The sequence below is a fragment of the Dendronephthya gigantea genome, unplaced genomic scaffold (assembly GCF_004324835.1).
Source record: "Dendronephthya gigantea isolate DGI-Jeju-01 unplaced genomic scaffold, DenGig_1.0 000021F, whole genome shotgun sequence".
NCBI lineage: Eukaryota > Metazoa > Cnidaria > Anthozoa > Malacalcyonacea > Nephtheidae > Dendronephthya > Dendronephthya gigantea.
The window spans coordinates 1690751-1718104 of NW_021163031.1; the positions used below are offsets into that span (position 1 = coordinate 1690751).

Genomic DNA, 27354 nt, shown 5'->3' on the forward strand with positions numbered 1-27354 from the left:
AGTACCCAGCATGGCTAAAAAAATATAAATACTTTACTAGAACTGTACAGTACAAAAAAATCTACGTTTGAAGGATGTTTTTCAGTTTCTGTATATAGTATTTTAAATATGGCGTGTAGTGCTTGTAAAATGCTCAGGCACTTTTTTGTTGGCGATAGGGGGTTGTGTCGTGTTTGTAAGTAATATTGTAACATATTTTAAGCATTGAAAACATCTACTGTTCTATAAGACACTACAATATGTCTAAATGTATTAAAATATAAGCACTGTAATGTGGTTTAAAGAATCCCCCCCCACCAGTGATGTAGATAGGGGGGGGGGGCTTGTTCCCACCCAATTTCTTATGGTTGTAAAAAGTCAGGTGAACTAAAATATAATAAAATAATTTATATAGTTGGTACAAGAAATGTGTCAACATCCAATTTTGTATCAAAAAGCCGCCCTAGCACTGTTGGTGTTCCTGCATGGGCTAAAGCAGCTAACAAGCGCCGAGCACAAACTTTACTTCTGGAGAAAAAGAAAACTCCTTCACAAATACAAGCTGAAGTACGGGTTGCGGATGTGAAGTCAAATAAATCTGATTTTTTAACATCAAGTAGAGTTGGTGTGCATAAACCTGAGACAAGAGCGGCATCAAATGAAGGTTATAGGTTTGTAAATTATAATTATTTGTAACTTTTAATGCGTTTAATGCGTTTATGGTACTATAACAGAGGAAAGTTAATGTTTTGAGTGAAAACCTGTTATTGCATTACAAGTATGCCATAATACTTGAGTTCATTTTCCTAAATTTATATTAAATTATCAAGAATGACATCAGCCAGTGGTGAAATGTATCTATTCTATCATCCAAAGCAGGATTACCCAGTGAAACATTCGAAGGTAAGAGAAATATTAACATTTTTTTTAACCCTGTATTCCATGTGACAATAAAATATATATATGAATTGTTTAGGAAATGAATGCGGAAGGAAGTGAAATGCTGGGAAATAGCTCTTCAAGAACTGGCAATGACCACAGCCTATCTGAACCACAAGTAATAAATTTTTAAATGGGCAGGTTAACAATTTTTATTAGTAATTATCAGTTAAAATATGTTTAAATTCCTTTGATTTAGATTGCTGAAATAAAACGCTTGCAAAATCGTGATCCTAAGTTATGGACAGTTGATATATTGGCAGATATGTACAATGTCAAACCCTTGGCTATATGGTAAGTTGAGAATGCAACCTTCCCCATCTTTTGCATATGGTTACTGCAAGCATAAACAAGTTTTGCAAAAATAGTTTTGAACAGTTTAATAGGAATCTATACATTCAGCTTATCATGCAATCTCTGTTTTGCAAATTACTTTCAGAAGAATCTAACTTTTTGCTCTGACGAAGATTCAATTTTGGGACAGAATTCTCAACCCCTCTCATGTTTAAAGCAACACCCCTCATGTTTGAAACTGAAAGTGTTTTGTTATAAATGCGTAATAATATTTTACTTTGCAGCAATGTTGCTCCTCTTAGTCATGACCAGCAAGTGCATCTTGAAGTTGAACAAGACTTCTTAAGGAGACTCTCAGATTATGAAAGAAAAGAATATACATATTTCAAAAATAATGTAAGTTTGAATATAATTCCAGTTGTATCCATGTACTTAATTTTGATTGAGGAGCCTGATATGTTTCCCCAGTTGGTCTGTTTAGTTGGTTAGTTTGCTGTTTTCATACCTGTTAGTTGGTTTGATGTTAGTTTGTTTTGTTGAATGGGGACTGACTGTTTGGTTGATAAGTTACCTAGTTGGTTGCCTAATTCACTGGATGGTTGGTTAACCTTGTTGATTAGAGTGTTGATTGTCTAGTTTTGTTTCTCTGGTATTATCAAAACCATAGTTGCTAACGTAGTACTCTCGAAAATGTTTTAGGAAAGGAGACGCCTTCAAAAAGGAAAGAAGTAATCCAGGTTGCCAGAAAGGTGCAAAGTGGCTCAGTTTTTCATAGAAGAACAAACTAGAAGAAAGGTCGCGAAGCGTCAGTTTGAACTTGGACTTAAAACGTAATTTAAAGCTGAAACGTTGTTAAAATTGTCATCCTAGGGAAAGCCAGGAGTGACAGATATCCCTGCTGCCCTCCTTTAGGCGGAATGTATTCTTCACTTGTTCCAGTGGCGGAATTTTCAATCACACTCCAGCTCTCCAACATATCAGATAATGAGATAAATATTTTAAAGAATGGTGCATTAATGTACCTCTCTTCGCTTCTCTCGGTTATTATAGCATCAACGCCTGTTAATAAACAACATCCATCGAGCAATCAATCTCCTTTGTCACCTTATTAGTCATATCATATACATCTTCATGCCAGCAAAAACGCGGAAAAAAAGCATTTCAAATACGATCCAAAACACCACTGTCTGGCACTGGCACTAATGAAAGTCTACTGACATTTTCAGGTGCGCTAATTTCGTTTTGAATGACTCCATTTTTCGAGAGAGCTTAAATGAACTTAATTCCGTCAATAAAAATGGCAACGAATTTTTTTCATGACGCAAGGTCTGGTTCTTTCTTTTCATCTAGAAATTTGGAATAACAATTAGCACGAAAACACGAGTTTCAGGTTAATTATGATGACTGGCGGTCAAGATAAAAACCGATAAAAATTTGCGTGACCCCACACCGATTTCAACTTAACCTGTTTATCGTCAATAATCTGTTTAGAATAAAAAAATTTCAGTGTCCTTTAAAGTTACAATCGCTATGTTTTAACCGTAATCTTACTTGTCCACTGCACTGGCCCCTCGGTCACCTCTGACCGTCTCTGCAGAGTGCAATACAAGGAATATCGTTTTGAACCGTTGACGGAAACTGCGTTCTCCTAAGTATTATTAGTCGGTTGTAATAGAGTTAATTTTGTTAGATTCTTACGCCCAAAAATTTGGAAAAAAATTTAATTTTATTTTCAGTCCAGGCCAAGGTTAAACGTTGCATTTCTTAGTCATGCGTCAACACTTTTATAAAACAAAAGATAAATTAGCTGAAATGCCTAATTTTCTATTGTTCTTTATGCTTTTGGCACATGACGTGCGATGTTTGACCTTGGTCTTGGAATCCCATGTTTTAGGGTTGGCACTTTCGCAGCCGCTCCGTTCAAGGTCTTAAAAATGGTATATTTAATTACTCTCGAACTTTGCGCCTTATACAGTAAGCGCTCATAATCAAGTGTCTTCGGCAATGATGCAATGATTGGATATGGATTGGCTAATTGTGTGTTTCTTAATAGTCGGACAAAATCGGTGATCGGTGGCGTCAAAGGCCACGGTGAATCTTGTTTTTCACGATAGGCCATGATACGGATTAGCCGCCTATTAGACTATTACTAGTAATCCTAAGCATGTGTTAAATTATTTGCTTTGTAAACTCATGCCAATCTATGCTTATGTCAACTGTAAAACATAAGTGCAAATCGCAACCAATCAAATTTCTTGATTCTAATCTTGAAAACGTGCGATGAAGCTATGCATGCCAATATGCATGCAATCTTATTCAGTCACCGGAAGTAAGATGCCTGGCCCAACCACGCTCAATATGAAAATATCCGGTAGTGTCGGGCAACCAAAATATATGAAATTGGGATTTTTATCGCCATAAATTTGATATGTATGTGTCGCTAAACCATATGAGGATATTTAAGCAATATTTTTCACTCTGTCGCAATAAAAGTGATTATAAAACTGGGGGAGTCAACCAAATTGCTTTAGTAATACAACATTTCTTTGTGAATGCTCACTTCCGGTTGTAATAAATGAAATTTTTTTTGCTGCTACTGGTGCCAAACTAGACAGTGCCAAATAGAGAGGCGTCGCTTTCGTTTGCTATATATTTAGTCACGACTTCATGATTCAAAACCAACATGGAAAAAGAACTGTGGAATAGAAAAGGATCTATAGCTGTTAGTTCTGTCTCGGCAGGAACCTCGCCAATAGGCCAATTTCAGGTCCAAACGCCGAAACGAGTAAGCCATATATAAATGCATATTGTTTGTTAAATAATTACAATGAATCCAAAGTATATATAACTGATAAAGACAGGTATAAAGCTTTAAACGTCGCATTTCAAGACACAATGACGTTTAGATAAATTAGTCCACTTAGAAGTTGTATTTGGAGTTCCGACTTTTCAGTTTCCATTAAACCTCGAGATAAATAAAGCTTAATAAAAGCTCCCTTTGTATATTGTGTTTTTGATAAGTTTTTATCACGAAAATTGAAACAAAAAAAAATTCTCTTTTAGGCCTTGGCAAGAACGTATTCACCATTTCGAAAATCTAGATCGCGATCATCAAGCTTTAGTTCATGCGATAGTACAGGTAAAAAAATTTTAAAACGCAATATTTAATGTGTACTACAGCTGAATTTTTGTGGTGGCAACAAAGCCAATAAAAGCCCTACATTTTTGTAAGACAATGCCGAATTAGCAGTGAATCTAGACCAACCGCGCTTTTCTTACCTAAAGTTTCTGTGGTTTGGTTAGAAAAAAGCATTCAATATTGAAATATTGGATTGAAAAAAAATGCAACATTATTTGGAAAATGTTTGTATAAACTTATTCAAATATACTATGTGCATTAATGGTGATTTTCTAATGATCTATCAACCATGCTTGTAATGTGGTAAATGCAGTGTTGGGGTATTCCCCAAATTGTAAGCCAAAGTATTCTGTGACTTTATGATGGTCCTTGTATATTTCAAATTGTAGTATATCGGTTTCTATGGAAATTTCAAGGGTCTTTCTGGGGCCCAGATAGAATCTCACAAGTAGGTCTTTATAATGCCCACTTTCATTTTGTGGCGTACCCTTTGGAATTCGATAGTACTGGGGTTTATATAACTCGCCCCTTTCCATACCCAACAACTCCTTCTTACACTAGTTGGACTTGTTTTTGGACATTATAGATGTTGTTTGGCTTGTGAGGTGTCCTAAGTTTTGAATAGGCATAAGAAAGGTATACATCATATAGGAGGCAAAATATATCTGACAACATCTAAAAATGTCTGTGGTGTGCTTTATAATAGTAATTTCTTCATTTCAAACTAATTGTGCTGGCTAGTTGTGCAATATCATAAAAACTGAGAATCAGAATAAGGTTTTCTGCAACAACATTAGTTACTGTAATGATATTGTTTTGCACCTTAATGCGATTCAATTTGGAATTATAATATGCCATGCATATAGTACATAATGATAAGTACATTATGATAAACATGTTAAGCTGATTTGGAACAGTAGTAAGTTCACATAACATCAAATCACCTTTTACGATATAACATTTACTAATGTTTTAGTTACATAAAGAATAAAGATTAGATAGCAAATGCAGCAAAATGAAAATTTAAAGATAGAAAGTACCAAATACTGGCAAACAGTACAACATCATTAAGAAAAATGGCTTTAAAAAAGTCTTTGAGTTCAAAGTTGAATATTTTTAATTCATGATGCCCAACTGGAAAACAAGTGGTTGTAACCAGTTTGTGGAAAATAGATAGGACTGATAGGATGAGAATTAAGGAATATTGTGTGTGAGATATGCACAGATTTTTTTTTAAGATGCTCTCGAGTATTATGTACATGAAAAAGTAAAATAAACATAAATAGTTGAGTTAAAACAAATGTAATCAAAAAGAATTTACATAACAAATGAACGATTAAGCAAGTCGGAGCGACTTGGAGCGACTAGGAATTTCGTGGCGCAGCGCATTGTGGATTAGCCGGTCACAAAGAGACGAATGGCTTAATATGGCGTCCGCAGAAAATGGACCGTCCCCTTCGGAGGGACATGGCGCTGGAGATGTTTCGTCCAGATCGCCGGCAGCTGCTCAAAAACCACCAATGTTATCAGAGCTCAAGGTTCGAACTCGCTCACCAGTTTGTTATGCTCTTGCTTGAATGTTATTTTCTTTCATTTTGTCTTGCTGTTTGTAATCAAAATGTTATTAAACAGAGACTCAGCTTTTCTGAAAGTATGTCCTCGAGACGGCTGCCCAGAGCAAGAAAGCGGACAATGTCTGTCTCGTCTACGGATAGCTATAGCTCAGGTTAGGCAATTTCTACTTGTGTGGCAGGCCTTGTAGTTCTCGCAAATTGTCAAATTCGACCACAAGATGACATGACAAATGGCAACAATATAATTGTACTGCCTGCACTAATGAGTCGTTCCGGGGAAATCACATATGCACTTTATTATATACTTTTATTAGCCTGCTAAGCTCCTCCTTATTAAAAAGGGGCACTTCTATGCTCCATTGTGAAGTAATTCAGAGCTAAAATATCCGAAAAGTATCCGTCGAATGTCCATCATGTCGTGGAAAAAAAGAGAGTCAATTTCATCCTCGTAAATATAAACAATGTCTATAGCTATACATATTTGTATGTTTTAGCGAGCTATTCTGACAGCATCTCGTCCGGTGAAGATGACGGTGTTTCTCCTAGAGAAAAAGATCAGGTATAACTTTGACTTCGAATTTTATGAAAGTAGTGATACGCGATATAAAAATACACTATCCTAGCTTCCATTTCCGGTCAAAGAGCAATTTTCATGCTTCGTGTCTATACAATTATACTGTCTGCATGTTATCATAAATAGCCCATTTAACTTGAGTATTTAAATGAACTTTTGACCTATTTTCAATTCTTTTAGTTTAAACCTAGATTTGTTTTGTTTTATCGCAAAAACCGTAAAGGTTTTTTTCCACGTACGTGTTATGTAACTAAATTTGTGCTTGAATAGGTGGGAGTACGTATGTGGCTCAAACATTAGGTAATGCCAGGGTCAATATAATTGCAAATAAATCTGGTTTTATGGCTTGTCTTGCCAGAAAAGCAGTAATATTGGGAAATATAGTATTAAGTATGTATAATACAAGAATATTGTACCTGTATTAAATATTCCCAATTGCCCAATGCCTCCTTTGTCTTGTAATTACATGCCAGAAAAGAGTGACAGAATATCATGGAACTATCAGTTCTCGGTTTTTATAAAGAAATTGTGATAAAACCCAGAGACAAGAAACCTGTCTGGATAATGTATGCATGGTTGCCTGATCTAATCTGGTTATGTAAATGGATTCCACTACAACTGGAGCCCTTGTAACATTAAAGAAAAGTTTTTTACTAAGGAAACTAACCCATGTTCAATTTGGGGTGACTCTAACTCCAGTTAGTTTTGGTTTGTTTGAAATAGCTAACCCAGGGTAGTGTGAGCCAAAGAAAAGACAACTTTGGAGTAGAGTTCAAACATCCATAAGGGGTAGGGTATTAAAACTTAGAGAACTGGCTGTGGTTTGGGGTTGACTGGGGTCTACCTCCAGTTAATTTTGTCCTCTAACAGGGCACCTTGGAGAAAGTTGAAGAGAAAATGAAGTTAACTACTTCAAAATGCAGCACTAATCTTTTTCTTAGTATAATATAGTGCTTAAAACTTAGGTATAGCTTGTTCGTTTAAAACCTGATGGTATGCGTACCTATCCTTTTAGCAAAATTCCAATGGCTTCACAGATTTCTGCATCAAGAATATTAACCGAGCAGACTTTGGCCAGCGTGAAATTGAGATTGCCGAACAAGGTAGAGTATATTTGATGTTCACAATAGATCTTTTGCATAATAGACCAACTTTTGATTTAGACAACAAAAAGGGAATTTCCGAAAACATTCTAAACTATTTATACTATTGCATTCTAAACTTTGTAAAATCACCAAGTTTGGCTGCAAAATATTGTAAGTGCTGAAAATGTAGCCATGCGAACTACTTGACATTTTGCAACCAAACTTGGCAATTATACAAATTTTGGTATGCTCTTTTTTGCTGTGGTGATTTATTTCCTTCTAGATATCTCCATTACCAAACATTTGCTATTTTATTACAAGGGTTTTACAATGACAATTTTTTTCGCTCATGATCAAAAGTGTGTGTTGTAATTGGAATCCATTTATCTTTCATAGAAATGCCAGGTTTAATTTTACTAAGAAAAAGGAATGCTAATGATCGACCTTTGGAAGGAGCAAAGATTGTTGGATGTACTCATGTTACAGCACAATCAGCAGTATGCCAATAATTTGTTTTCAAGATTTTAAAACAACCTTATTTATTTTATCAAATTGTAGTATGCCTCCACTAATAAGTAAAATTACATGTGTTAGACAAGGTAAAATAGTGGGAGGTCATAAACTAGCTGCCCTGAATTGTTTGATTACATATTTTTGAATTGCCCTGTTTCTAACTTGTTTTTTATGTAACCCTTTACAGATTACAAGACATGGCTTTAAAATGGTCCACTATTATTATATTCCACCAAAGTATCATAGTCAAAATTAAATATAACTTTTTTTGGTTTTCAGGTGTTGATTGAAAGTTTGTGTATGCTTGGTGCTCAAGTACGATGGTGTGCTTGCAATATCTATTCAACACAGGTAGTGTATTTACTACATCTTTCAATGACACATGTGCACAATTCATTCATTTTCATCACATTATTTTCATCCTTTTAGAATGAAGTTGCTGCTGCCTTAGCTGAAAAAGGTAAAAATTCGCTATAATTGTTTCTGATATTTAACTTAATAAACAAGAGCATATTCAGTTAATCCAAAATCAACGCATATAGTTCCCAAATACACAAATGTCCTGAACTCATCTTGCAACTATGTATCGAGAACAATAGCACTTTTAGGGAATCTTTTTGAACAGCTTTTGACCAATATTTGAGGTTTAGATTATTTCTGTGTATTTTGAAGCTCAGAGTCTTATCTAAGTATCATCTTAGCATCATCATTTTTATGGTTTTTTTAAAAGCAGCTGATGGTTCTATCCCACCTAATGACCAGCATTGTTTTACTAGGTTATCCAATATTTGCATGGAAGGGTGAATCTGAAGAAGATTTCTGGTGGTGTATTGAGAAATGTATCAATGCTACTGGATGGAATCCAAACATGGTAAATTATTGGGGTAATCCTTACATCTTATACATCAACCATTCGCATCATTAAACTTGGCTACAAACGTTAGAAAGACATCCATGATTTGGACATTTTAAAATATGGTGTAGTCAAACATTGACATACACTTGATGAGCCTGATGCATTCATATTAAAGTGTAACTGAATTCAACAAAAAGATTGACATAAAATATTTAAGTGACCACATCAATAATTCTACCCAAATTCACAGAAAGAATTGCAAAAAAATAAATATCAAATAATATAAATAGACATTGACAATTGTGGTCCATACCAGTCTCCAAGACTTGCTTGGCACCAGCAATTGTAGTGCCTTCTAAAAATCCTGTTATTTATTTCGTTTTTCTTATTTGATACCGGATGTTTTCTTTTGATACTAAAAATTATTTTAAAGAAATTTGCCAGTGTGTGATGATGACAAGTACAGTGATAAAATAAGAAATAATCAGTATCTAGTAGAAAGGAATATTATTAATACTTCATTTAGATACTGGATGATGGCGGTGATTCCACGCATCTTATGTATAAGAAATTTCCTGGGAGATTTAGTGTCCTTAAGGGCATTGTGGAAGAGAGTGTCACTGGAGTTCATAGGTATAGCATGACGAAAAATGATCTGTAGCACATTTCTACGTTACCTTTTCAGCCAGTTGAAAGTGTATGTCCAGGTGGCAGGTGGGGTAGGGGGGTTTAGATTGACCTTAACCCAGACAATGACCACGCGTCCTTCGTACCAGATGTTTGTCAGAAATGATAGAAGGAATCTTATCCATTGCTTCGTAATCGCGAAGGCGTAAGCCTAAGTCTTCTATTCCTGCTGCTTTGCGTGAACCAACTTTCACTTTTCGCAACGTTTCAGTTATCATCTCTCCAGTTTTATCCCGGAACCGTTCTCTTCTGATCCTTCATTCTCCAAACAACCAACTACAGCAAGCTTAATTCTCTTTTACCAGATTATTTCAACTTTCTAAAAATGGCAAGCTGACTGTTCCAGCCATGAACGTAAATGACTCGGTGACCAAGGTATTTCCTAATGCGTAGAGTGTAAAATATTTTACCTGGTGTATCGAACTCGTCGTAAAATGTTTTTAAATCACGCTTTTATTCAGAATCTATAGCATGATTTATTGATGAAATCACTTTATTTTCAGACTAAGTTTGACAATCTTTACTGCTGTAGAGAATCTATTTTGGACAGGTAAGATGGAGTCCAGTTTTTTCGCAACATGATTATGGATCGTTATTTGCATTGATCTAAACATTTATAACATTATGAACCGCTTAGTTTGAAAAGGACAACGGATGTAATGTTTGGTGGGAAACAGGTCTTGGTGTGTGGATATGGGGAGGTAAGCCTGAGGTCTAATAACTCAACTTTATCAAATTTAATTTCTGACCGGCGGAACAGGGTAATCTGCATGTGAACGTCGTGAATTTATCTGTCGGTGTAATTATATCAAAAGAACTTCGACATAACGCGCAAAGGACCGTTAATCAATTCGTCTGGAAGATAGTGTCCTAACTAATATCCCAGGAAACAACCGTTCAAGATGTAATATTCATATAGCTTTAGAATGCTAACTCTTCAGTTATGATGAGATTATAATGATGATATATATTTTGTCCATGAAAAACATTTTTCAAAGTCATCTACAGCAGGTAATAAGCTGAGGACCATTATTTAGGAACCTGTTGGAGTTTGGAGTTTGGATACGTTTGTATTCTGCTTGAATCATGTGAATAACAAGTATTATAAATGTTATCAGATTTTACAGCATATATTGGGATTATTGACGTAAAATATTTAAAAAAAATCAATATTTTTGTTAAAATATTTACATTTGAATAATATAGGATTTATTTTTCTCAAAATAAAAAATACGACGTAATGTTTTTGATATTTTCATGCATGCACCGAGGCCGCTTGCAGAGACCTCTTCTTCATGTAACACAGTGTGTTTTCGATAGGTCTTTGACAGCTCACATATGGAAGTTCTTGTATCTTTAAATGCCAAACAACTTTATTTCTTTCCTATTTTTAGGTAGGAAAAGGTTGTTGTGCGGCGCTGAAGGGTTTAGGAGCCATTGTTTATGTCACTGAAATTGATCCAATCTGTGGTCTGCAGGCAGCGTAAGTAGCAATGAAACCCAATTAGAAGGTTCGAAATATAATCCGTATCGCATTTTAGCAAATCAGGATAGGACAGAACAAAGGCATGAACTACTCATGGGCTTATATTGTTAATTGTGGTCTTACTGGGATTATAAGCCAGAGATCAGTGGAAAGCAAGATCTCAAAAATAAACATAATAATTATAAGGGCTTAAATTCAAAAAACCAATCCATAAATATAAAATATGCTACCCCATCAGGGCTTCGTTAATTGACGACTTGCGCTTTAGACTAATTTCCTTCCCCGGCGATAAAAAGGACATTTTCTGAAAGAGCTTATTCGAATTGGTGTAAATTTCGGAGAATTAGGCGGGGCCTAACTTTCGCAGCCAAACTTAGCATTTGCACTATCTTAGTAAGAGCTTTCTGACTGTGATGACGTAACTTCGCATCAAATTTGATATATTTTGATATAGTATATACTGTTCATATTTATAGTATGGATGGATTTAAAGTTGTAAGAATTGAAGAGGTCTTAGCACAAATTGATATTTTGATTACTGCAACAGGTACGTGATGTTACTCCATCAAGTTTTCCTGGAATTGAATCCAATTTTTAATGGCACGGATAAGACAGCATTGTTAACATTATATTCCTCGTGCATTTACAAACAGCAATGAATATGTTTCATTCTGTAGGTAACAAAGGTGTTGTGACCAGAGACCATATGGATCGTCTTAAAAATGGCTGTATTGTTTGTAATATGGGTCATTCCAATACAGAAATTGACGTGGTAAGTTACTTATACATAGATATAAAAAATTGGCCATGTGCATGGTTGACATTTAAGCATATAAATGGTGGATTTGAAATGAAGAAATTATCTCCTCGATTGTCAGACGCTAAGACTGGATGTTTCCCGGACCTTATAATTGCATTATTCGGTTCCTCCAGTCTCGTCGACAATTACCAGGAGCCTTTATTTCGTTTGAGTTAATTTTTATTTTATGTTTTGCAGGCGAGTTTAAGAACGGAGGAATTGACGTGGGAAAAAGTTCGACCCCAAGTTGATCATATTATTTGGCCGAATAAGAAAAGAATAGTTTTACTTGCAGAGGTTGGTATAATGAAATAAATGCAGAGCCAATAGTTTTACAAGAGTATAACGAAATTAATGCAGGGCCAATAGTTTTACAAAATGCAATGTAAAGAAATGATAGAGGCGTCATTTCTGCGGGATAAAGGAGTGTAGAAGTAGTTGAGATACCAAGAAACCGTCTGCAATTATTGAAAAAGTTAAGAGTTAAGTTAGCTATGGACATGGTATATTTGGTTCTTCTGTATTCATTTAGGGTCGTTTGGTGAACCTGAGTTGTTCCAGTGTACCATCATTTGTTGTCTCAATTACCACCACAACACAAGCTATAGCTCTTATAGAATTGTACAAAGCTCCTCCTGGACGCTATAAACAAGATGTCTACTTGCTACCGAAGAAAATGGGTGAGAAAAACAAGCATGAACGTTACGAATCATTACGATGCAGAATAATATGGATAAATTAGTCAAGATCATTCCGACCAGTTTTAATCTGAATACCTTATCATGATGAACTTGCCTGATTACCTTAATACCTTAATATAGTTATACTTAATTATCAATGTTTGTAAAATTCTTTTCCAGCCAATAATTTCAGCAAATTCTGATTAATCTTGAACAGGTAGTGAAAATGAATCAAAATTAATATGCTCTCCTCTTCAGATGAGTACGTGGCGTTGCTTCATCTGCAGACGTTTGATGCGCATCTAACGGAGCTAACGGATGAACAAGCTAAATATCTGGGGGTCGCGAAAACAGGGCCGTACAAACCTAATTATTATAGGTATGCTTCGATAATGGAATGTTAGATTGTTGTCGAGAGTGATTGCTCAGAGATCATATATTCCCGAGTTTCCCAAATGCCCAATACAAATCTCTGATTGACATGACTTGATGTTGCAATGGTGTCTCTCTGTCTTTTTGCCTGTGAAGTATAAGCTATTGACGAGATATTCGCCTGTCTTCTAACATTTACCCATATACGTTTTTAGATATTAAATTAATTAATTATGATATGTGGTGGAGAAGAAATGAAAAACAATGTTTGGAAATGATCATTCCTTGCTATTGTTAAAATCATCCAAGATGGTCTATTTATTACAACACTACAAGTCTGGCTACAGGGTATCGATGAAACGAACAGGATATTGATGCATATATTATTCACATGGCAACTGTGTCTGTGAGCTATTTTACCAATATCATATCGCCAAAGAGCTGCTTGCATGTTAAAACATTGTAAATGAACGAAAATATCGTATATTCATACACAGCAAACGCAACATTCAGCTTTGAAAATGCTATATCTTTTAGCCGAGCTAACGACCTTCCCATGCAGCTTGATTTTCTTGTCAATAAAGGTTGTCCTTCCACAACATTAAACAATCCCTATCGCGCTTGGAGATCAATGTTTATAGTTTTGAAAGTTCAACTTTTATCGAATTACCTGTATAGCACTAATATCAGAGTTGCATTATGACTTCTTGTGGAGGTAGTAAGCTCAGTCATGGTTAGGACCGTAGGTGAACATCTTGTTTTGAGTAGCCGCCTTGTAATCAGACGACGAAGAAAGAGAATCTTATTTTAGAAATAGTCTAGAGATTTTATATTTGTTGTGCATGAATATACACGTCGCTTAGAATTGTGACTATTTTGTATAGAGGCCATTTTTGACTTAAATTGAAATGATATAGACGACTTAGAGTGAAATAGCATATTGTGTATTAGCGTTTTATACTATACCGCATACGGGAATTAACTTAATATACGAAAACTGAATTGAAAGGTAATAAAATTGTGAAATGATTGGTTTTGCTTGAATTTTTGTTAATTTACCAAGGTTACCTTATTCCATAGGTTATTGAAGTTTATTTAATTGCAAGTGTTCCTTGCTGTAGGTGTTTCTTGCAGGCCACCTGCCAATCCCAGTGAGTATTTACCTTGCAGGCCACCTGCCAATTCCCTTCGTGTAGGTGTTCACAACATGCAGCTAGACGGGGTTGTGCAGCTAGCTTCTGTTTTGTATTTGTTATTTTCCTCCCTGTGTTTCTACCTTGTGTTTCTTATTCGGTAGTGAAAAGTTTCTCCCACTGTCGTATGGAGACTTGGTCAGTTGAAATTTGAAAAATAGTGATTCAAGGTGTTTCTCCTATAAATCATATATTTCATCATAAGAAGGGATTCCAGTCCTCCCATTATGCCATCAACTCAACTGCACGAACCAGAAGGAAAGGCTCCAAGGGGCAAGGACGCATTCTTTTTATCAATAAAGTAGATGAACAGTTGATTTTTCAAAAAGTCACCGCCCTCACAGGTCCCCAGTAGAATACTCGGTGAGAGAAGAATGAATATGCAAATCAAAACAGGTCAATTCTATCTTTTCAACCAAGCAGCCTTGCCTTTGATTGTTAAACCTTGTATGGATGACTTTACCATCATATCGTCCTCAACGGGCCACTAAATTTTTGGGCTACTATGTGCAAAACAAACTGTGACAGACAGATACTAGAATTTCAATATAGTATTTAATTGGATATTATCAGAATGACAGAATCTAATCCAATCTCGAACAGTTCAGTACCGGACGGTGAACAGTTATAATAGTAATTTATGACAGCCAATGAGATGCGTGCATACGATCAGGGGCAGACTCCCCGCGTATAGAAAGAAACACGAGAAGGCGTGCGTGTTTGAGCTTCTTTTTTGCCATCACGGAGCACAAGAAATCAACATTGTCCATCGCGCAACTCAAGAAACCAGAGCTTTCTGCGCACAGTCAGAATCGATCAAATCCTGAACACGTTCTGTAAGTAAGTTTTAACTTCCCTCTTATATTTAAACTTTATGTCGGGTTTAGCGAACAAAACTTCCCGATTTCTGTAACTTACCGTGGGCAGGTGGCAGACACAAAGCACGATGTCTTTGAAGTTGAAAATTGTGTTTCCTTGTCCAGTTTTTGCTAGAAATGGTGAGTTTTTTGTACACTAAGAATCTTGCAAACGTACAATTTGGTTCATGTTTGGCAACAAACCTCTTGGGAATGGTATTTCAGAGAAATACTTTTAGCAGAAGTCGGTCATACATTCGAAATTTTGTGTTACCGATAATGTTTACCCGCTTATAAGCTTTGCATTTGCAATTTCGCTTGACGCAATTCCTGCTTCTAAAGTATATATATTGACATTAATTTTGCCATGAAAATTATCCAGTTGAAACATAGAAGAGTATGGGGATAAGAAACGACATAAAAGTATTAATAAATGTATTCAGTTTATGACTCAAGTTCCTCCGTGATGCAGCCAGCTCTTAACAGCAATAATTATTTATTTGCATGTCAAAATCATAACTGAACATTAGGCTAAGGATAACAACGTCTGCACTTGGCCACTTGTTGTTCATATTAGCAAGACTGTTGGCATATCGGGATAAAACACCAGAACCAGTTGAAAATAAATCCAGAATAGAATTGCTGGAGAACAAATCTCCTTCAACATATGAGTTTTGTCAGATTGACAAGGAACAATATAAGTACAAAAAAAGGATGAATGGCTGACATTAACCAGATGATTATTGTAACATTGCCAACAGAACAAGGTTGGGCAGGCATATTTTTAGATCGGTTTTCCACTAATAATGCCATTTACAGCTTTTATCAGAGGACTGATTCATTCATACTAGTTATTCACCAAACTTGAGGTGGATTTGCTGAGAACTATAGAGTGTGCAACTTCACCCCCCCCCCCAGGGGTGAGGGAGAAGTGCAAAGTTGAGTATCAGGCTATCAGCTCAATTATCATTATCTGGTGTACTTTGGGAGTATTATATACCATATTTTTGAAATTTTTCCAGCAACCAAACATTCAATTTATATTTTTTGCAGCTGATGTTTGTAGCCCTTGGCAGCTCAATACAATACCACACTTGATCCATCCGTAGCCATATCATGTTGTTTTCGCACAAATCACATGCAATTTTAATTGTAAGGGCAATGGATTTGGAGTAACTTTGTAAAGTCAAAAGTTAATAGATTTAATGCTTAATTTTAGAGCAAAATGTCACATGTTGGTCATGTGGTTAGCATGCATCATGATGGTGGATCTCATTCCCCTGAAATAGTGACAATGCATGATGGTACAGATCACTTTCAAAATATGACCCATGACTCCTCTGCTATGTCTGAACCTTCATCACCTGAATCTGCAACATTTGATGATTCTGATCTTCTCAACTCCTCTGTTACTGATGTGGTGACCAGTCAATTGGCTGCTGCCGGGCCAGTGGGGGTTGCAGCAGCAGCAGCTGTTGCCACAGGTCGCAAAAGAAAACGTCCACACTCATTCGAGACTAACCCGTCCATTCGCAAGCGTCAGCAAACCCGGTTGTTACGAAAACTTAAAGGAACTGTGGATGAGTATGCAACACGGGTTGGCCAGCAAGCAGTTGTTCTTTGTGCATGTCCTGGAAGGCCAAATCCATTATTCAAGGTATGAAATTTTGCTATATTATGAATCATTACAATATTCCACCTATGACCTATACAATATTTTGGTTTTGGTTATCAAAGCTTCTGAAATGCTGCTCTGATAATTTTAAAAAAATTTTATTTCTAGGTATTTGGTGCTGCACCTCTTGAGAATTGTGTGAAAAGTTTAAAACCTCACATCCTGCAGAGTTTGGAGGCTGCTTTGGCCCAGCAAACACCCACACCAAGTCAGGACAATAATGGCCTTTTTGAACTTCCACCATTGTATATAGATGGCATCCCAACACCAGTGGACAAAATGACACAAGCACAGCTTAGAGCATTTATACCACTAATGCTTAAGTATTCCACTGGTCGGGGAAAACCAGGATGGGGTAGGGAGTCTACTAAACCTGCGTGGTGGCCCGATGACATTCCTTGGCAAAATGTAAGATCTGATACCCGCACAGAGGAACAGAAAGCTAAGTTATCATGGACAAATGCATTAAGGATGATTGTTAAAAACTGCTATGAGTTTCATGGCCGTGCAGATCTACTTCCTGATTTCCAAGATGGTGATGCATTTCCACAAGTGCAAGGTACCCATCCCATTGTTCACACGCTTACCAATGCTGATGGTACTCTTTCCCTAGTACAAGTTGATGCAACTGGTGCTATTGTCAGTTCATACACAGATGGATCTACGCAAGCAGAATCAACACAAGCAGTTGCAACCCTTTCAGAGGTATCAGCAACAACTCAAGGCACACCAGTAACAATAAGTATCAGTGAGATGTCTCAGGGTGAGGCAGCGGCCCAGGCTGCTGTTGCTACTCTAGCTGAAGCAACCCTGTCTGATGGTGGTCAATTAGTCATACCTGAACATGCTGCTACTGCACTAGCGAATGTTGGTGAGTCACCTCTAAATACTTCAAATATGGTGACTATACCTGTTCATGCGGCAGCTGCAATGATGCAAATTCAAAACAATCAAATAACCAATAATCAAACACAGTACATTGCTACGAGTATTCCACAAGTCGCAATGGCACCACATCCTAACTTAAACACTGTAAACTCCCAAAATATTCAAACGCAGCTTGTGGACTCCAACAGTGGAGAAAATCCAGTCCCTGGAGCAAGTCAGGCTGTTGAAGTTGTAACTTACACAACCTAAGTTGTTTTATCTACTAGTATACAAGTGAAACAAAGTGATCTTTTAGTTTGGATATGCTTATAGACATTTTTAGAAAGTGTATATTTTTACTAGTTGGGTTAAATAGTCATTTTTATAGTATGAGTCACTGTACGATCACAATTGATAGAGATAAGGCGATCAATTCGTATTTATTATGAGTGAAAAATAAAAGAATATTAGTACCAAGTGGAAGTACGAAACCAGATTTGTGATCAGTCAGTGTTTGTGATTGAAAGAGAGTGATTTACAAAGAGATATATGTTTCATTAATATTTATGAGTTTTCAAAGCTTGTTGTTGCCTTGGTATTGTTGTGGATGATCATTTAATCTTTTTGAACAAACATACAGTATGAAGACGGAGAAAAAAATATGAAAGTTCGTTTATTAGAACAAAAGCATCTTAGAAATACACTATTGTGAACGTTTGGCCGTATTGTGTTGCCTGTTGGAATGCAGCTGTGTTTCTGTCAATGTCATAATGGTTTGTACTTGGATATGTTTGTTTAGTTTTCTTAGCATAATAGGTACAAATTATTAGGTAATAATGTGCTTGACAGATGGTTCTTTCGCTTTGACAAAATATATAGTCAAAATATTACCGTGGTACTGTAGCTTGAGCATTGAGTGGGGATTCGCCGCTATAGACTATCGAAAGACGATGTACCTTTTATTCTGTTAGTAGAGTTCAACCATTCTCTTAGTAGACTATGGCTTTTTGAGCTACCATGATTGTGTGTGCCTGTGAGAATCAGGTGAACATCTAAGGAATTCATTGAATAAAATACTGTCCATACCAGTGATTAACCTAACCTGGTTTGTCTTAAACTGGATTTATACACTCTCTAGTTAAGGACTATCACATGGCAAGGATGATATTTGACTTCATTAAAAAACATGAAGTTAAATAGGTTGTAAAATAGTCAATGCTGAATGTATGAAAAACCAGTTAAATGTGGCTATAATTGTAGTACAGTGAATAATATCAAAAGGAGCAATTATTACACTGGTTCTAATGCATTGCTGGGGGGGGGTTGACTTTGCAAAAACAAATTTGTCTAGTGGAAAACAATAAAGGGTGCTGTCATGAAGTGTCTTGTTTGGTTGGGGGTGATACTTCTTCAACTAAGTACTGGTTTTATTTTATTTCATTCACTTTTATCAGCCTGAAACAAAAAAGACTGCCCACTCAGCCAAGTCCCCAGGAAAGCCAAGAGGAAGAAGTAAAAGTCCATCTAAAAAGAAATCATCAAAAAAGGGAAAGTCTAAATCACGTTCTGCATCACCAAAGAAAAGCAATGTGGATCTTTTAAGCAAGCCTGCGATGGAAAATGCGTATTACATTTCCCACAATGCACCACAGTTTCTGGCATTCCGTGGCTTCTCATGGGAGTCTGGGGGTGGTAAAACAAAGAAAAAAGGCAAAAAGAAGGGAAAGAAGAAGTAATGTTGAAGTGGTAGGATGATATTATAGATATTTAAGAATATGTTGGTAGGTATTTAAACTACTTGTTTAGTGAGAGAAAGTGGAAGTGACTTTATTAAATAATATTTAATGACATGTAATACAGTTGAGTATTTTTAGTACTGTGTGCTTGGTGTGGCAAATTTGTTTTGCATTACAGTATATTTTGCAATAATTTAGACTGGTAATGTTCCTTGTTAAAGCTTACAAACCATGAATAACATAAGCACTGATTCATTGAGAATGTAAAACTGCAGCATCATTCAAGTACATAGAATGCTTAAAATGAGTTCACTCTAGTTAATAAAACGGAAACAGAGTAATTTTTCATTCATCAATATTTGAAAATATTTTATTAATTTCTATAAAGTAATATATTTTCTTAAAGGTTGAAAAACGTTTGTAAAAATATAATTTCCTAAGTAATTGTACAATTTGTTAACATTGGATATGAGAATTTATAATTATTTTGTATTTTATCCTGTATTGTCTTGTACCATCTGAGCATTTTTCCTTCGCCGGTCCTTCCCCCGCGTTTGAGCAACTTTAATCCAAATATCCTGGTAAAAACCTGACTGAAAAATTTTAAGTTAGTTAGTTTTAGTTAGTTAACGTGAATATGGCGAGCTATTAAGAAATTACCTTCACAGCAAACCATAGGCTCTTGATGCAACGCGCAGTGAACGCGACGCAAGGGATGCGTCAGAGATATGGATTATGGTCAATAATTGACAAATCCAAATAATGTGAAATTGATTCTATAATCTGCATACTATGACCAAATCACTCTCGTTTAATATATCTTGATCTGTATTCATTATCATACTCGATTTTGTAAGATATTCTGATCTTTTTTCACCCGTTAAGAAAAAGTTACTCAGTTTTTCGGCCTCTCAACTATCTCTCCACGTTAACACAACGTCAAATTTATTAAAATCAGAAATAAGCCCAGCCGTTAAAAATTTATAAAAAATTTATAGAAAATTTCACCTGCGAAACTTTCATTACGCGCGCAATCCGACAGAATATATTGTCCCGCCTCTCTCTCACCTGCATGAATTGAACTGAATGATAGATAATTTGAGAATGGATTTTGACGAACAAATTTAAACGAACGTGAGGCGATATTCAATTTCCGACTTTTGTTTGAAATTGTTAACGAAAGTTCTTAAAATGAATGTGTAATGAATGCGATTTGTTTTCAAAGACGCGAAAAAAATTTTATCTCATAACACAGAGTGACGAAATAAATTTGCGGTTGAAACAATTTGCTCCGGGACTGTTGGCTGTTGTATCAATTATCGTTTGCGGAATTTATCCTCGAATCTTGATTGTCTCAGAACAGTAAGTCCAAAAATCGTATTGGCTATTGTGTATAATTGTTATTTTATTGAAGAATCGCTTTCTCCACTTGTGTTTGTGTGATCTTTCAAAATCACCGCAAAAAAGTACGTTTGTTTGAAAATTAATTTTTTCCTCATCATTTATTTAGGTAGAGTGTCTAGCAAACTCCAAGTAAATTGTAAATAATTTGCTTTAACAAAGATCATAAGCCTCCAGATCCTAGATCAACTGAATCATCTCTTTACTCTACGAAAAGGTAGGTATTTGTAATGTTATTTATTTGCTTCAAAGGCTTGTTTGTTATACAAACTGTCTTTCCAGATGTTTTAATGTAAGCAATGGCAAAGTACATATTTGATTCTGAGTTTAACTTTGAACATCGTGGAGCTTGCCTAGTGCGACTGTAATCAGTGTCAAAACGCTTCCTGTGGATTTCATGATGAATTAAGAAGTTATATCAAATAATTTTGGCAAAACAACCGAGGGAGCTTGGCAGGGAGTCACTTTCGTGAGAAACCATTTGTTTTGCCGGGAATGAATCTAATGACCCAATCATTTCTTTATGCCAGAATAATTTTCAACAACAACGCTTATTTAGTTAGAAAATAGATAGTTGTTGCTGTTATTCATGCGGAAAGGCAAGTAGGCATCACATCACGACCTTGAGTAGTCTTCTAGGCTCTAGCCATGTCCCGTTTATAATATCCTGAGGTGCAGTTGAGTGTATCTGTCACTGTTTATGATTATAGCAATTTTAGCGTATAGTATAAGATTCATATGTAGTGCAGCCCTAATTCATTCAAATAAGAGTTTTCTAAAATCATGCTTTTCATAATTACAAAAATCTTAAGTTATGTCGTGCCTTGGTTTGACCTCCATTCCTGTTTTGTTCGTATCCCGATTATCTGAAGAATATTGAATGCAATTCCAATTGTAGAATAGTGAATGCAATCCCAACATGTCAACATCAATCGTCATGTTCAGTTATACCATTGTATATGTCAGAAAAAACCTTGATCAGAAAATCCTGACCTTGAAAATAACATTCATCTGAATTGGTAGGATCAAACTATCTAGAAAATGATTTGAAATGATTCTTGCTACTTGTAGAAGTTCAAAGCAAGTTCAGCTGTAAGTAATGAATATGTTCACACCCCGTGGATACACCGCTGTGCCTCAGGAAGCTGCCTCGCAGGATGAAGACGAAAGCATCGACAAAAACCCCTTGTCACAGAGTTTTAATCAGCGCAAGAACTTGAGTGCCTTGAAAAATACTGAAGCAATGCATAGCACGTCCCGAAACTCAAGAGAGAGTGAGGTCGAAGAGGGCGAAACAAAAGAACGGCGAGTTAAACGCAATGTGAGATTTGAATCGCGGAGTTTGGAAGAGAGACCCGAACCCTTGTCAAACGCTCGTAGACTTTGCTTTGTTGTATCTCTAATGATCTGTACTTTGACCATTTTTGTCTTTGCATTTACCGTTCCTTGTAAAGGTCCATCATGCAACGTTGCAAACATGATTACAACCGTAACCAGCAATTTGGAGGAATTTCACAAAAATTGGTCAATGTCTTTTCCTGCGTTTTCAACCGGAATCGTATTTCATCTATCCTCGTCAAAAACAAGAGAAGTCGTAGTAAGTTATAATGGCAAACAAGAGATCTCAAAACATTCCACTAAAGTCACAAAACATGAAATCCATAAAACCACTGGGAACCAGAAAAAATGGAGTACAAAAGAATCTGGCCTAATTTCATTAAAAGAAGACAATGGTGAATTTTTGTGGTTGTTCAATGCCTCAGATGTTGTGAAACTTATCGAGTGTAGGACAGATGATAACCATTTTGAGACATGTCTGATTCAAAGTTCTCATGGACGATTACAATTAATAAATCCAAAGCGTAATCAGATCATTTGGTCAACCCGTATCTTAATCGGATCTATATTACCCAGTATAATTATTGGCATCAATGATTGTGACGGCGATGATGGACGAGATATACTACTTAGTTATGATCGGTTTAACACTACATGTATGCTTCCAACCAATAAGACATTTTGCACACATCCGGGAGTTGTACAACTTATATCCGGTCGCACAGGGTACCCATTGGGCAGTAGACTGAACATCCCTCAAAGTCACCTTATAAAACGCGTATCCATCCACTCTACAAGGCATGCTGAAAATCTGATATTTGTATTGACAGTCGGTAATAAAGGTCATCTTAAGGTTATTTCAATCCAGAAGCTCTATCGTAAAATTTTAGAAGGTATGGACAGCGAGCCTACATTGTTTAATAATTCCACTCTGAGCGTCTCCGACATCGTATCGACGGACCACGAGCCTGTTGTGAAGGATTTAAATAAGGATTTTGTGGAAGACATAATTTTGGTGACGTTAGCTGGTAATAAGCACTCTTTAACGGCTGTAGATGGTGGTAAACTTAAGAAGATGTGGAGAATTGCATTTGGATCCAGAAAAATGTTAAGGTGTGTAATTTTACTTAATTTAAAGAAGACTAAAGAATACTCTCATTGTTGTTGTTGTTGTTGTTGTTGTTGTTGTTGTTGTTGTTGTTGTTTTTGTTGCTTGTTCATATTTCATGACTTTCTTTTTTTGTCACTAGTCAACCTGTGATTGGACATTTCAATGATGACGAGATTCCAGATATATTGGTCATCCTTGAAGATCCAGTATTATCATTTTTTAACCAGTCCCTCGTGCAAATTCTAGACGGACAAAACGGAAATATTTTATGGACTAGAAAACTGCGTTTGGCCAAGAATACCACCCCGTTAACTGCAAACGTTCGATATAAAAGTGATATCTTCCTACTCTGGATTGAAAAAGAAAGCAAGCGAAAATACAAGAAGATATTTCTTTCAAAAGCACCGAAAGAATCATCAAATGACATTGGAAAACAAGTAAATGCAGGGAAAAGTAAATCACAGGCAGGAATACGTGGAAAACAAGAAACTCAACCCGCAATGAGTGTGGCAAATACCCATCATGTCTTGCAGACGAATGAAAGCGAAAATTCAATCGCTCAGGATGGGCATCATCGTTCTCCACGCAGTACAAAATTCCGTAAGGAAGAGCGATCTGTAAATGATATGACAGATGAGTTAGATTCTCTTGTTGATGAGATTTTTGTGAAGGACAATAAAAATATTCCTCGAACTAAATCTATCAATAAACCCCTCAGGAATGTAAAGAAGAATGGCAACACACACAAAATCCTTGAAGATATTCTAAAGAAAGAAGGACAATCATTAGAGGTGGTGAAGAAAGAACATGGTTCCCTTGCTGGAGGGGCAAAGGCAACTATTAGTACAAGGTTGGTCAAACAAGGACCTAAATTATATACGATTCATGGTATGCATAAACCAAGCATGCAAACGAGGAGAAGGTTCAGGCAGATGACGAGCAGCTCTAGCCATGGAAAATTAGGTGATGGAAGTAAAAGTAAGCCTACGACGGCGAATATTGTTCATACGTTAACGGAAGGACAAAAATTCAAAAAAGTTATAATTAACAAAGTTGACAGTAAAATGGATGATCGTGGAGAAACTACCAGCTCTACTTTGCCAACCACCCAGCCTGAATCTCGTGTTTCTGTAAAAACTGCTAGGATTAATCCCACCACAAACGATGGTAGGATCGAACAGGTTATAGTCCAAAATTCTATCCGACAAGTTGGTGATCATCATGGTGGTAAAAATGAGCATGGAATACAAAGTCAAACTGCTATTTTGCCCACACATCGTGAAATCCAAAAAACAAGAGCAAGAGAAAGCGGGGGAAAACTCGATCATGTTGGAATCCAGAAACGTCTCGGAGAAAACCGCAACAGTAATCATCCAACCAATGATGTAACACTACCGACATCAAACCCAAAATACCAACATAACAAAGCTACAACTGGCAAAGCTGTTATTCGTAATATCCACCAAATTAGTGAAGACGTATTGTTGGCCATCCATCCAGTTACTAGACCAGACCAGATTCATCATTCTGGCAAAACAAATACCAAAACTGCTGCAATAAAGTTTAAAAATACTGTACGAGCAACATATTCTCCATACATACAAGGTCACCGTCACACTGAAGTTACTGTAAAAACAATGGCAGATTTTAAGTCCAAAAGTACACCTAACAAAACAAGGTCTGGGAAAGATATTCTTATTTTGCCTACCAAAATTCCTACAACTGAACAACCAACCAGCAATACTTTAACAATACTGCTGGAGAAAAAACATCAACGTCAAATTGAGAGAAAAACGACCCAAAGCAGTCCAAAGCACCCAAAACAACAAAATGGTAAAAACGAGAAACTTAAAGTTGACATTCCTCGTGGAAAAAAAATATCTTCCCATGATATGAATAAGCATAGTGGCACTACAAATAAACTTGAAAATAGACCAGAACATTTGAATAAATCAAACCACGACCAAAATATCGTAAATAAGTTGATCAAATCAAATGTGTCAGCCTCTTCATCACCACATCCAAAAGCTAACAAGAAAGTGAGGCTTTCGAATGGAGGAAATATGAACGAATTACTTGGTAATAAGAAAGCGATTCCCCACCTACATTCAATAGAAGTTAACAGAACCGGACACCTGGATGAAAATAAGGTAATTAAGTAAAGATGATAAATATATGCCAAATGTTTTAAGATGCTTTAAATGAAATGCGTGTATAAAATTCGTCTAATTTTTAAATTTTTTAAATTGCACTTAATTTTCTAAAATTTTTTGAAATGCAAAAAATCCTGAATCATCTTATGAACTTAGCATAAACACTATACCATGTATACGTAGTAATTGTGGCAATTTAAACTTCCTTTTTCACAGATGATTCGAGTAATAGAGAGAAAATTAAAGCCCAATACTTCAGGAATGCCAAGGAAGCAACAACTATCAAATACCAGCAAAGACCACCGACCCAAAGCAAGTGGACACCAGACAACGTTGCAACACCCGACAACCATAAACCACCACCATACCAGCGATGAGAAGAAGAAACACGATATTCCATGTCCTGATGGGTTCAATCTTGCTCTCATCGCTATATTTCCAAACAGTCACAAAAACTCGTTTTCAATCGTATCGCAAGAGAACAGTATAAAGAAACCCAAAGGTAAGAAGCTATTTATATGATTCCATAATGGCGGGGACAAAAAGTTCCTGGGATAAAACCAGTAAGTACCTGACCCAACAAATGACCCAAATTTTTCTACGATAATTTTCCTTCACAACAAATACCCGCTAGGATCCAACATAGGCGGGTAAAAAGCGTGGAACATGATCTCGGAAACGCAGTGTCCCGTCTGACCCAACCAGCCAAAATAAATATGCAAACCTCATGCATGCATGTCAAACGTTTTAAAACAATGCAATATTAAAGCTTAGCACTTTGGCTTAAATTTGCGTTTTAGCAGAAAGGTCATGTACTTTAGTTAAGCACGTGTGCTTCCTTAATTAATTATATCAAGGTTTCTTAATTGTTCACTCAAAGAAACAAATTCCTGAAAAGCAGTGTAAAGATATCTACCCTGGGGTGGAGGGAGGTGCGAATCATGTTCGACCTTCTCTAATGTTTATAGAAATTCTCAGAATAATTGTGACGTCATGATGATGTTAATGCAGAAATATCATGTCGATGAAATGAAACCAACTCGTGTCTTCTCTGTAGGTTCCTCTGCACCATGTGGCACGCTATGGCCTTCCCTAAACACCAGTCCGCTTGTACGAGATGCGGACAGCGATGGATTCCTGGACATTGTGTATGCCGTTAATTATGGTCGTGTAGTACAGAATGCGAGAACAATGAAAGTTAGAAAATTTAGTTTGAAAGTAGACTCAGAAGAATGAGTTGACATAATTTTAAAACAAAACATTTGTCGAATTCAACTATCCAAGATGTGAGTTATAAAGTAAAACAAGACCCAGTCGTTCAGGTTGTGATTTTAGACTAAAATGTTGAATGAAAAATTGTTTTATTGTACAACTCAAATCTTGAGTAATATAACTTATTTATCGCATATTGACACATTAGTAAGTAGCTCATCAAACTGAGACTGAGTGGGTTTTATTATGAGTGCCTTAAAAAAAACACTGTCAGGTGTCGGTAGGGGTGTACTTTGTTTACCTGACTTTGTTTACCTTGTACTTTTAATTTCTGCCAGCGGTGGTGTATGGTAGCATCAGGTAGCATGGTCTTTCCTGGTTATATACGGATATATAGGTTTACCACCTGTACAAGTAAAACGGACGGTATTTTACTTTACTGCCTTTAACTCGTGATGAACTTTCCAAAAAAAATATTACCATGCAGACCCAATTCTATAGCTGGACGTTGGTTACAATTTACAATGAGGCGTTTCTTTGATCAAATGGGAGGATATCTGTTATGATGTTTATATAATGCATAATTTCAAGATTATAGCTAATCGTTGCTAGCTTGTTGCAGCACGATTCAGTTTGCGATTGTTTTGGGGTTTTTTATTGAATGCACCAGTCTGCATGTGCTGGGTTAGAGTGTCAGACTCATTCCTTTTCAAGGTGTTTTACTGATTGCGAGAGAAAGAGAGGAAATGATTTGACATTGCCCTTAATTGGGCCTCCCTTGTATGCAATTCTCATTTTATATTCCGGTTCTCCGGGATTCCGGGAAGAAGCGCA

General features: G+C 36.3%; 4 protein-coding genes across 10 annotated transcripts; all 4 read left to right on the plus strand.

The window, feature by feature from the left end:
- The first annotated feature begins 28 nt into the window (after window positions 1-28).
- LOC114521897 lies at window positions 29-2634 on the plus strand. Its single transcript, XM_028542473.1, has 7 exons — window positions 29-175; window positions 395-650; window positions 810-882; window positions 956-1036; window positions 1118-1212; window positions 1497-1608; window positions 1912-2634. Exons 1-7 carry the CDS (start codon window positions 109-111, stop codon window positions 1942-1944), a joined length of 717 nt encoding a protein of 238 aa, XP_028398274.1. The 5' UTR covers window positions 29-108; the 3' UTR covers window positions 1945-2634.
- Window positions 2635-3769: 1135 nt separating this feature from the next.
- LOC114521696 (S-adenosylhomocysteine hydrolase-like protein 1) lies at window positions 3770-14006 on the plus strand. Of its 2 annotated transcripts, none has more exons than XM_028542206.1 (19): window positions 3770-3997; window positions 4276-4351; window positions 6420-6484; window positions 7515-7602; window positions 7981-8081; window positions 8377-8448; window positions 8527-8557; window positions 8874-8968; window positions 9480-9586; window positions 9946-10015; window positions 10144-10190; window positions 10278-10341; window positions 11035-11123; window positions 11603-11673; window positions 11804-11898; window positions 12124-12222; window positions 12458-12605; window positions 12864-12984; window positions 13193-14006. In XM_028542206.1, the coding sequence occupies exons 1-19, from the start codon at window positions 3896-3898 to the stop codon at window positions 13197-13199; spliced, it is 1548 nt and encodes a 515-aa protein (XP_028398007.1). In that variant the 5' UTR covers window positions 3770-3895; the 3' UTR covers window positions 13200-14006. The 2 variants fall into 2 exon arrangements, with proteins under 2 accessions (XP_028398007.1, XP_028398006.1); XM_028542205.1 differs by lacking the exons at window positions 3770-3997; window positions 4276-4351 and adding exons at window positions 4383-5889; window positions 5984-6077.
- Window positions 14007-14887: 881 nt separating this feature from the next.
- On the plus strand, window positions 14888-19667 carry LOC114521702 (DNA-binding protein P3A2-like). Of its 6 annotated transcripts, none has more exons than XM_028542217.1 (5): window positions 14888-15168; window positions 16081-16179; window positions 16247-16684; window positions 16811-18342; window positions 19024-19667. In XM_028542217.1, exons 2-4 carry the CDS (start codon window positions 16144-16146, stop codon window positions 17837-17839), a joined length of 1503 nt encoding a protein of 500 aa, XP_028398018.1. In that variant the 5' UTR covers window positions 14888-15168; window positions 16081-16143; the 3' UTR covers window positions 17840-18342; window positions 19024-19667. The 6 variants fall into 6 exon arrangements, with proteins under 6 accessions (XP_028398018.1, XP_028398020.1, XP_028398019.1 ...); XM_028542219.1 differs by having other exon boundaries at window positions 14888-15010; XM_028542218.1 differs by having other exon boundaries at window positions 14888-15006.
- A 651-nt stretch (window positions 19668-20318) lies between these two features.
- LOC114521701 lies at window positions 20319-27201 on the plus strand. The gene is made up of 6 exons (XM_028542216.1): window positions 20319-20667; window positions 20816-20923; window positions 21778-23157; window positions 23295-25305; window positions 25525-25810; window positions 26366-27201. The coding sequence occupies exons 3-6, from the start codon at window positions 21806-21808 to the stop codon at window positions 26542-26544; spliced, it is 3828 nt and encodes a 1275-aa protein (XP_028398017.1). The 5' UTR covers window positions 20319-20667; window positions 20816-20923; window positions 21778-21805; the 3' UTR covers window positions 26545-27201.
- The last annotated feature ends 153 nt before the right edge of the window (window positions 27202-27354 follow it).